This window comes from Squalius cephalus (genome assembly GCF_949319135.1).
Source record: "Squalius cephalus genome assembly, chromosome: 5".
Taxonomy (NCBI): domain Eukaryota; kingdom Metazoa; phylum Chordata; class Actinopteri; order Cypriniformes; family Leuciscidae; genus Squalius; species Squalius cephalus.
Window position 1 is genome coordinate 5,572,916 of NC_137126.1, and position 11,747 is coordinate 5,584,662.

The window sequence follows — 11,747 nt, forward strand, 5'->3', positions numbered from 1 at the left end:
AATTTTCACTGTGATATCTAAAGGTTACATTTTTTACCCTATTCACGTGAGAAAAATAATGAATAGGCGTATGAATAGGATATATTTGAGTCTTTTTTGAAACTTTCCCCTAATGGGATTCTTCGGGGCTTTTTTTTCCTTACTCAGGACATATGGAGGATACAAAATCAGTTGAGTTTGATTCTGTTGCAATTTGTTCACCCTTTTTTCCTAAAACGCCTGGACTAATAACCACACGACTCTCTGACGCACAGTAGAGAGATTACCGTATGGACAGGAGGAGAAGCTCGCGGGCAATCGGGGGGACGTGGAGGCAAAATGACAAAATAATTAATCAGAATACTTAGCAAAAGTGTCTCCTGCTCCTGCTCTTGTATACACCTCCTACTCACACTCTCCGTCTCTGCAAGTTTCAGAAGGGAATGATTCAGATTTCTCTCGGCACAGCTACTAGAAGACAGACGGGTTGCTCACGTCACATCTACGTCGTCAAGCTCAGTTTGAGTCTGCGCAGTCGCTCCGCCATCAGGAAGAGAGTGCTTCTAATTGACTTCACTTGTCTCCGTTGAAGTCTATGGGGTCTATGGTCTGTGCAAGAACACTTCAAGTCAAGCACACGGAAATAGAGCTGGGCAACCATTAATCGCATCCAAAATAAAGTTTGTGTTTACATAATATATGTGTGTGTGTGTACTGTGTACAATTATTTTGTATATATAAATACACACATATGCATGTATATATATAAGAAATATTTATATGTATATATTCATACATAATTTATATAATATATAAATAGAAATATTTTATGTATAAATAACACATTTTTCTAAAAATATATACATGCATGTACACAGTATACACACACATATATTATGTAAACACAAACTTTTATTTTGGATGTTGCCCAGCACTAAAAGAAATACTATGGAACTCCATGGATGCTGCCGACTCTCTGGTTACCAACATTCTTTAAAATATCTTATTTTGTGTTGAACTGAAGAAAGAAACTCATACAGGTTTGGAACAATATGAGGGTGAGTAAATGATGACAGAATTTTCATTTTTAGGTGAACTATCCCTTTAAGATCTTATTCCTCCGCGTAGTTGCTGTTCCAGACTCCAGTCCAGTTGGTGTCAGTAGAGAGAGCTGAATCCGGCACTCCAGCACAGGAGGGGGCGCTGAGCACTTCTGCCGCTTCACACACGCTAGTAAACACTGATGCCGCTGGAGACGTGCGTCGTGAAATCGTGTCTTTCAGAATTACATATAGATATAACATGCTGGTCTTTCGGAGTTAACGGACATATTGACTTCCGAAATCTCTGATTCTCCAAATCAGGTCGAGGATACATGAGAGAAATCCACAGTTTTTCCGCTTCTCCTGGACACGTGGTTAAACTGCAGCATGGCCACATCAAGCTCTCTTCAGGAAACAACATTAAGGTTTGCTCGTGTCGCCTTGTTAACCATATCAAAGTAGCATCTTTTCAGATATCTCATGTGTATTTTTTTTTCTTGCATATTAATACGAGGCATTGGCTAAAACCAGCACCAGTCTAAAATATAAGCGTATCCGTGATCGTCCTTAATATGAGCAACAACTCTTATTTGTTGTTGTGTGTTCCTCCACAGTAAAGGAGTGAAGGTGTCTTTCACTATGGCTGCTGATGAAGAGGAGCTTCCCATTGATGATGAAGAAGCCATCAGTGCCAGTGAAGATGAGGTACTAGCCATCATCGTGTCATGCTGTTATGACAAGTGTACTTCACATATGTGCATATTTATTTAGCCACAAAATAATTATTTTGTGCCACAAACAGTTTGTGTGATAAAATTGCTTGTTGGGACTTCAAACTAGGTTTTCAAACTCTTCCTGAAGCCAGGAATCGTTATAAACAAGACATTATTTTATATCATTATTATTTGAATGTTCCTCGAGGTTCACTTATAATGTTTTAGTGCCTGTGCCAAATTGATCTAAAGTGTTTAATTCTTTTTTCTATACAGGAGGGCAGTGATGATGAGAGAAAACACAACAAGCTCCTGGAAGCCATCAGTTCTCTGGGTGGAAGAAAGAGGTTTGAGACATTTGAGATTGATCTTTTTAGCACTGGTCCTTGTGAAATGAAAATGCTTCACTGACAAAAACAAAAAAATCTGAAAATTGTAATGTTTGGAAGATGGAATAAGTAAATAATTCTAATTGGCCTAATTCTGATTTTGAAAAAGGCATGAAAAATGAATAACGCATTCTACGGAGGCCCTAAAGGGACATGGTTAGGCTTGCTGTGGTTACATCAGACTTCACTTATCAGGTGAAGCTAGTACGAGAGATTACTGGGAGGACGATGTTCTGAACAGATCCTGAGCATTATTGACAAATATAATCTTGTAAAATGTGTGGTCAGTACCGCTGCTAGTGCTCACTATACACAGAGGACGCATGATTGCGAATTGGAAACTGAAAGGTAAAAGCGATTTCAAAACCACACATATGTGACCCTGGATCACAAAATATATTTGTCAACAATACATTGTATGGGTCAAAATTATCGTTTTTTCTTTTATGCCAAAAATCATTAAGGGATATTAAGTAAAGATCATGTTCCATGTAGATATTTTGTAAATTTCCTACCGTAAATATATAAAACATGGATTTTTGTGAGTGAATGCAGCACAATCGCCAACTTTAAAGGAGATTTTCTCAATGTTTTGATTTTTTTTGCACCCTCAGATTCCAGATTTTCAATAGTTGTATTTCGGCCAAACACTGTCCTATCCTATCAAACCATACACCAATGGAAAGCTTATTTATTCAGCTTTCAGATGATGTATAAATCTCAATTTCAGAAAATTGACCCATGTGACTGGTTTTGTGGTCCAGGGTCACATATTGATAGCGGCTCCCTGATACCTGCGAATTATATGCAATATAAATTACCCAACTATATAATTGCTAGAGAACGCAAAACCATTGAAATATATTATTTCCTCCCATCTTGTAATGTATTTTTTTTTTTTTGTGCCTTTATTTATGCACATTGTGCGTTGTTTAAACTCCGTTTTCTAGATTAAGCACCTCTTGGAATAAATCAGTCGTCCTGAACGATGATGTGAGTTACTGATGTAATTTCCGATGCAGCATGAATGACTTACAATGGCAAAATTTTGGGCAATCACAAAAGAAAATCTAAACACTGCATTAAACTCACTAGCAGAAAGGCAGCGCGATCCTCCTAATATGGCGTCGAAACAAGACAGTTACCCAGAATTCAACACGTCAGCTAGGGCTGCAGCTATCGATACTTTTTGTAATCGATTAATCTAGCACTTAATCGATCGATTAATCGAGTAATCGGATAAAAAAATTGTGTGTGTTTTTAAACAACCAAAACAAATAATGCATAACGAAAATGATGTGGCTGTAAAATGATCAAGCATTTGGCTTTTATTTCTAAAAAAAAAAACAGAGGTATTTATTACAACTCCAACATTTAACTAAGCCTATTTATTGCAATTTTTACCCATTTAGTGTTTATAAGTGCCAGTGCCAACAATTATATAACAATACAGTTAAGTCAACTTACTGTAAAACATGTAGGCTATCTTCATTGCAGTTTGGTACGGCAGAAATACATGCATTCATTTTCAATAGAACGCTGCATTTGGCTTGCATCACTTGCATTGCGGTGCATTTTAGATGAAGCAACCGTTCGAAAAATCGAACGGATGCTTCAAATTGCATACGTTGGAGACACCTACACTTAGTGAAAAGGGGAATGTTTTATTGCAAATGTGCATTTTGTTAAATATAAAAAGAACAGCATTTTGTTTTTCACTTAGGCTTGCAAAGACTGCAATACAATATTTGTTCCTCCATCACGTCCCGGTGTATACAGTGAATGCATGCTGAAATTGTTGTTGCGTGTCTACATAAAAGTTTAAGCATATGTGATGCATTGCTGCAATCGGTCTGACTGGTGCGTGAGAGAGACGAGGGTGCATGCGTGTGTGTGTGTGTGAAGGGGTTCTTTTTTTTAGGCTATACTCTCTTGCAATTGAACATGAATACGTTTACTACTTAAAAACATCAAAGCTAAACATCATATCTTGTCAAACCGCATCACGGCATCGCTACAAATACAGTATGGGATTAAAATCAGCGAACATCAATGCATCTAGGCTTAGGCTACGTTACCTTGTTTCAGCGACGCTTGGTGAAACAGCAAACTTTAGACATTCTCTGCCGTTTATGGACATCTTTACTCTCCGTCTCCGTCCATCGCGCCAACTAAATTCAAAATGTATGACGCGCTATGGTGTGCTTCCTGAACATTGAACAACGGTCCGTGTGAAACAATCAGATCCCTGCGCGTATAGTGCGCGTCATAGGAATTTAACGAGGCTTCTTCGAGGCAGAGTTTTTGCCTCGAGGAATTTTTGTAATCGAGTTAATCGAGTAACTCGAGGAATCATTTCAGCCCTAACGTCAGCTTCACATTCTCCACTATAAATCTATTTCCAGCTGTCAGAATGTTTTACCTGCTTGTGTACTTAGCATTGTTCTTATTAACAGTTTGATTGTTGTTTATCCAAGGAAAAAGCAGAATGAGCGTTCTGAAGCAAGTGTGCAGGTCTCCGAGTTCTCCGTCAATGCAGAGGGTAAAAGCAGAATGCATCGTACTTTATTGACATCTCGATCGAGATGGAACATCAGTCTGAGGTTTTATGTCTTCTGTATAAAGGCACTGGAGAGAAAGTCAACCTTTCTGACCTCCTGGGAACCGTGGAGAAAACCTCAGGAACCTCCAACAAGACCAAGAAACAGCTGAGGAACCTGCAAAACAGTAAAGAGACTCTGGAGCTGCCTCTCAACAAACAGCAAACAGAGAAGGTCATGAAACGCTGCGTCTTCAGTTCAGTCACTCGCTCTGAGAAACTGAGAAGCTTGACACTTTCTTTTTAAATCAGACTGTTGTTAAATGATTAGCAATCATCAGGGATATCATTTTAATCATGTACTCCATATAATCCTCAAATTCATGTCAAAGCAAGTAGCAATCAGGGGTGCATTTCCCAAAAGCATCGCTCGCCAACTATGGTCGCAATTCAGTTTAACTCTATTGGTTACGATGGAACTTGCGGCCATAGTTGCCCTGAATGGGATCAGTGACATTTAGTATCAATAATCACTGGGACCAAGTCATTTACTTGGTGCTCAAGACTTAATGTGATTTTTCTAGTCTGTTTTATTCTGATGACGCCCTTGAAAGAGGCTTTTAGCAAAGTCAGGCCACTTTCAGTTTGAGTTTTTGCTAAAAACTGATCTTACACATTCTGCTAGTTTTACCTGGTTTAATGAATATCCTTGAATGACTTTAGCCTTAGAAGCTGGCATGGGGTGAACATTTTTTCATTTCTTTTTATTTGCTGAATGTTTTCTCTCTTCTATGTCCACAGATTCAGAGAGGCATAGCATATGAGAAGACCGCTCAAGAGGTGTCCTGCTGGAACAGCATCATAGTCCAGAACCGTAAGGCTGAACAAGTGGTGTTTCCTCTGAACCAGGAACCCTTAGGACCTAAACGGGTGGAGCAGGTCGTGGCTGGGTGGAAGGTGCGGATGTTTGTTGGATTGTTTATTTATTTTTAGTAACAACGAAACAATGACACAAACTGAACCATGACACATTTGAGCCGTCTATTAAAGGGTTAGTTCGCCCATTTAAGACATGAAGTTGTATGCAATCCTTACCAGCACTATAGTGCATACACACTGACCCACTCTGTGCTCACCTCCCTGGTCAGAGTTCTGGCCGCTGGAAGTTTTTCAAGAAAGTATTCCCGGTTAGTTTCCGGGGCCTCAAAACTGTGCGTTTTTACGTGAAAAAATTATATGCGTTTCAAAGCTTGATTAATTTACATCACAAAAAACACTCCGGGCAAAATTCATACCTCAGTTTTAATCGGCACTATTTTCTTTCCATTTCTATCAATCCGCACTGCTGTCAACGTCAACGTTCCGATCAGCTGTTGATAGCGCGACTCGCTGACAACATGTCTGACTACGAAACTTCTGATGATGAAACCAATTTTAGCACAATGTCAGACGGAACAGATGATGATTAAAGTAATTTTAGCACAACGCCAAAGGGATACCTTTATGAACCGGAGTATACCGATGCCGAACTTCAGCAGATGGAGATAGAATGGGAAGAGAGAGAGCGAGAGGACAGAGATGAAGTTGTCCAAGTTGATGCTGGGCCCACAGCTGTAGCAAGAGCCAGGATGAATGACAAATGGTGGTGCACTTGTTCAAATTGTCAAGTTATGCCAACAGAAACTATTGCTGCCACGAATGGGAACTCATGCCACAGATGCAAAACCCATCGATTGACGAGGAGGCCAACTGCATTACAGCTCTGTCTGCATTACATCCAAATAGTTTTCTCAGCAAATTGTACCTATATCCCTATATACTGTTTTTATATTAGACCTCTTTTCACGTGATTTCCACTGGAGTCTAAACATTGTTTACTGTACAGTTTAGACATGGGATCATAAAGTTAGTAAATATAGAGCTTACCCGTGGTACTGGTACAGCAAAACTCTTTAAAATCTGTTTTTTTTTTCCCTCCTTGGTTGGGGATGTAATCGTCTTCGCTGAAGTGAGCACTGCACACACGAAAATCCTTCGTGGATTAGCGAATGGAGCAAGCCGATGGCAACCAGCCAAAGCGGTCTCATATTAGCTATATCCGAAACAGGAAAACGATGGAATCTGAACAGTGATCCCGGCACATTCTTGTGGTCACAACCTGGGAATTTACAAGTTCGCACCATTGTTAATTTTCTACTTTTTACGTCGTTGTCATTCGATTGTGTAAACACTATGGAACAGCTGATCGGAACGTGAGGCCCCGGAAACTAACCGGGAATACTTTCTTGAAAAACTTCCAGCGGCCAGAACTCTGACCAGGGAGGTGAGCACAGAGTGGGTCAGTGTGTATGCACTATAGTGCTGGTAAGGATTGCATACAACTTCATGTCTTAAATGGGCGAACTAACCCTTTAAGGGTGCACAATTAGGTCCTTTTGAGGCAGATTCTGATATCCAGTGTTGTAACATTGTTTATTTTCAGAAGAGCCTCTTTACCACATTTTTGTGTGTAATAACTTAAGCTATGTTGCAGTAAAATTCAGTACATTGTACAATTTCAGACAAGAAAAATTTCAACATTTAATATATGTAGAATGTTTAAAAGATAGATAAGAATATCAAACACACCAGATATACTTAAAGCTACACTGTGTAATTTTTTAAGTTGATTCTTAGCAAAAAACACTTTGTTCTTTCAAAATGATATGTGCTCATTAATGTGTAATTACTTCTACCAACTAATCAAGTATTCTCGTAAGCGTAGAATCTGCCATTTAGAATACATACGAGCGAGTCGCTCGAACGGCGGCAGCCATGTTGCGCCTCCATCTTGAAAATACATTAGCCAAAGAGGGACATACCTGTAAATTCAAGCTTCGCCTTTCGCGTTTTACACTCAGTGGCACCGTGACGAATGCGAGGGGGAGATTACTCGCGACTGCCGGCAGATTTGAAATAATACGGCCACCGTAGGAGTTAAAACGCCCTCGGAATGGGAGGGGCTAGAAAGTAATATTCAGTTGGTAGTCATAAACAATTTCACCGCTAGATGGGAGAAAATCCTACACAGTGTAGCTTTAAACACTTAGACATGCAATCCAATTTTGGCCCCAACTCTAGTCAGAAATCATTATTAATACGAGTCTAGTATGCTGGGAACTTCTGCGCAGATGTGCGCTGACAGAGCTATAAAAATAGCACAAACCAGTGCAATTACCAGTATAGTCGGTATAAATCCTGTGGATAAATCACTTATTTTATCATTAATTCACTTGTTTATTTACTCATTAATTTCATTATTTACTTCGTTTTATTATTGCGGGAAATGAAAATCGTTCTTATTTTGCGAGCAAAGATGGATTTGGTGATAGAAGAAAAATGTAAATTATACAGTACAGTATTTCGGGGGCCTTAAAGGTGCATTGTGTAATATTTAGGAGGATCTGATTACAGAAATGCAATATAATATACATAACTATGTTTTCAGTGGTGTATAAAGACCTTACTTAATGAACTGTAATGTTTTTATTCCCTTAGAATGAGCCATTTCTCTCTACACACACCGCGGGTCCCCTACATACTGACATGCTTCTACAGGAGCCCTAAATGGACAAACGCGTTTCGTCACTGTTGTTCTTCATGCAAAGAAGCTAGCTAAAGTCAGCGAATAAAACATTGACACACTGATGAACAAGTAACAATAATATTCGCAATAACATCGTTTTACTGAGTAATTAAGTGAACTTAATTTCTTAATTTATCTTTGTAAAGAAACCTCACTGCTGAACTGGCTACTCTCTGCTGTCTCAGACGGCCACCGTAACTTCTGTTGGGTGCAATTCGCAACCTCACCACTAGATGCTGCTAAACATTACACACTGCACCTTTAAGTAACAGTTCATTCACATTAATAACATGGCTTTCAAAAACTAATGGCCGTTTTGTCATGTTTTCTCGTCTTTTTGTCTCACTGTTTATTTGAGGGTTTTTTTTTTTTTATCCAACTGTACTGTAATTCAGTGATACAGATAATTACTATTATCTTGAATACAATTCACAAATGTTATTAGTATAGTGCTTTTCACAATACCTCGTTTCAAAGCAGCTTTACGGAAAATTCATGTTTCTTCATTACAATTTTTAGTGTTATCATTATTCCAAATGTTTCTTCAATGTAATTGTGTTTCTTTGCACGCTGACCAGAGGTAACTAAACACATGTTTGAAAGAAGCACTTGCTTTTTATTTTAATAATAACTGTGTGTGTTCTCTGTGACAGGTTCAAACTCCTCTTGAACAAGAGATTTTCAGACTCTTGCACAACAACAGCCAGCCAGTGGTTGACCCTGTTTTGACTCCTGTCGAGGAGGCATCACTGAAAGCCATGAGCTTGGAGGAGGTATGACTCTGATAAGGGCATGTTGACATCACATGAGTTACTATTGCAACTACTAAGACTACTACCAGTGCTCAGGCTGCACAAACACAATGGCATGGATATGCATGTGTGCTTTTTACTAGTGGTCGACCGATATTGTTTTTTTGATGGCCGATATCTTAGAGAGCAGGATGGCCGATATAAAGCCAATATTTTTATTATATACTTTATATTTATTTAAATCAATATTTTATACATTTTAAATAAATTAGAAAACATATCTTTAAAATAAACATGCTTATACTTTAGATGGCAACTTCTTGAATCTGCAATCCTATTACAGTATTTTTCACAAAATAATTGTTTAAAAATATATGAATATGTGAATAAAAAGGAAGTAAACACTGTAACAGGGCACTCAGTAATCTGGTAATTTCGTACACTGGTAATCATATTTTTTCAAATAAAGACAACGCTAATATTACAGCACACAGTGAAAACGATATGAATGACACAGTGGGCAACTGGATATAGCACAGCATATTTTAAAGTGAAGGATTTAAAGTTTTTCGATCGCGTCTCCTGTGAAGCTGATCTTCTGTTTGCATTCACTCACTTCGCACGGACCGACCGTCACTCGCAGTAACACGTTTATCAGGCTACAAATGCACACTTCACAAAATATCACAGCTGGGTTCCATTAAATCTGCAAGGTTTGTGAAATTAAATGTTTATTAGATATTCAGAGATTTGTTTTGTAGAGATTTGATGTAGATGCGCATTTGCTGAATGTTGCCAGTAAATGAGAAAGTATTTTAGCCTGATTGTTTGCCTTTTCTGTAACAAATAATATAAAAGCAACACTTTACTTTTTCGGATACCATTTACTTTCTTTGTTTACCAGTTCTGTCTAACAAAGTATTAGATATGACCACAAGCGGCGCCAGGATTTTGATTGTAGGTGGGCCTCCAGAAAACTGGATGGGCCAGTTAAAATAAGCCAAAAAAAAAAAAAAGGGTTCCCCTTCATCTCCGTTTCAGCGCTTTTCTGCGGCACTGAGGACAGCGACTCAGTAGCCTACCTGAATTTAATGCGTAATTAGCATAGGTTTAAAAAAAAAAAAAAAAACTTAAACAGGAATTTTTTTTTATTACAATTTAATTTAATTTATTGTTTAATAAAATTATAGGCCTATTATTTTTAGTTTATTAACAGCAACAACAGCTGTAAAGATGAAGTTGACGATCACCATCTCCGTAGTGAACGCGCCTATAGACCTTATGTAGCCCCGCCCCTTTTCAGCGCTGCACTCGTTGTCTTTTGACTTCTGGTTTTATTTTCACAGCGATCTTGCGTATTTATGAATGAACGGCTCGTTTTAAAATCTTCCCGGTCTACTGACATTTGTTAAGACATCTGGTTTAAACATTAAAATCCTCATGATAACTTTTGTTAACTTTCGTTAACTTTTTATATTAAGTAAATCCACTTCAAAAGCTAATTACTCTTGGACCGCAATGCCATAGAAATATATAGAGAGACTGCAAAAACGGAAGTTCAAAGACAATATTCTAAAGATGGCGGCGCCCTTGTTTCTCTGGCACATAAGGTCTATAGAGAGAAATGCACATCATGGATTACATAATCAGAGAGTAGCCTATTTCTTTTCGTTTTAAATTTTTAAAAAGACATTTCAAGCTTTCTTACGATATATTTCATGTCTGTGAGGCATAGGGCTGTGTTGAAAAAATCGATTCACCGATTCTGAATCGATTTTCATATTAATTTCTAAAGATCGATCCGTAACTCAGAGGATCGATTTTCCCCGTGAACTTTAACTTTCCGCGTCATTGAATTCACGCATGCGCGCGATGTGGAAGGACATTAAAACAACGTCAACGTCAGCAAGCGGTTGCTTTGAAAACTCCAGAAACGCTCAAAGCTGCGATCTGGCACCATTTCGGGTTCAGAAGCAATGCAGAGAACGAGCTTGACAAAAGCAAAGGTTTTGTAAGTTCAAATTTTATTTACAATAGAGATGCGCGGTTGGCGGTTACAGCCGCGGACTCCGCGGATAAACCGTGGATCGGGCTGATGACGTGACGAAAAATTATTTTTTCGGATGGGTGGCGGGCGGTTAACCAATCAAATAAAAAATATATGCATACATTAAGCGGATGGCGGGCGGGTGCTGTTTTGAAAATTGGTCAAAAACGTTGGTGCGGACGGATGAGTTTTGTGATGCGGTTGAAATAATAGCCCATCCGCGCATCTCGTTGTCTGTTTACTGTGAAGCCAGTAACCAACAATCTGTTTACATTTGCACTGGCTTAGAACAAATGTGTTCTAAATGTTGATCATTAAAATAAAAAATAAAGGTGCATTTGCATCTGAACTGTAGCAGCTTTTTGGAAAATTCTTAATGTCATTTTTAATAATAGGCCTACATCAGGTTCGCGTCTAAATAATCGGTCTACTGCTGCTGATGTACCTCTGCGTCCTCGGTCGTCTACACCAGTGCAAGTTTGTGAAAGCAGTTGTATCAACACTCTGGAAGGGGGATTGTTCTTTACAACCACCAATACTCCATTAATTTGCAGTTGAATGTCTATAATAATAGTATCAATATGTTGCATAACTACAGTCCTGTAATTCAGGTAACAGCTGGAAAAAAATGCTTTTTTCAAAAACCATTATCTAAATCTC

At 38.5% G+C, this 11,747-nt stretch overlaps 2 protein-coding genes across 4 annotated transcripts in view; one reads left to right on the forward strand and one right to left on the reverse strand.

The window, feature by feature from the left end:
- The window catches only part of LOC307159391 (uncharacterized protein), a 216,538-nt gene that overhangs the window by 12,933 nt on the left and 191,858 nt on the right, over window positions 1–11,747 (reverse strand). The gene's annotated exons all lie outside the window — the stretch shown is intronic.
- The window catches only part of LOC307159380 (U3 small nucleolar RNA-associated protein 14 homolog A), a 23,733-nt gene continuing 13,093 nt past the window's right edge, over window positions 1,108–11,747 (forward strand). For 2 of the 3 annotated variants that reach the window (XM_079872708.1, XM_079872709.1), the window contains exons 1-7: window positions 1,153–1,447; window positions 1,637–1,727; window positions 2,012–2,082; window positions 4,602–4,666; window positions 4,750–4,898; window positions 5,465–5,620; window positions 8,942–9,061. In XM_079872708.1, coding sequence (XP_079728834.1) covers window positions 1,410–1,447; window positions 1,637–1,727; window positions 2,012–2,082; window positions 4,602–4,666; window positions 4,750–4,898; window positions 5,465–5,620; window positions 8,942–9,061 — 690 coding nt within the window. In that variant the 5' untranslated portion in view covers window positions 1,153–1,409. Of the gene's footprint in view, window positions 1,448–1,636; window positions 1,728–2,011; window positions 2,083–4,601; window positions 4,667–4,749; window positions 4,899–5,464; window positions 5,621–8,941; window positions 9,062–11,747 lie in introns of all 3 variants that reach the window. The other variant, XM_079872707.1, reaches the window with a different exon arrangement.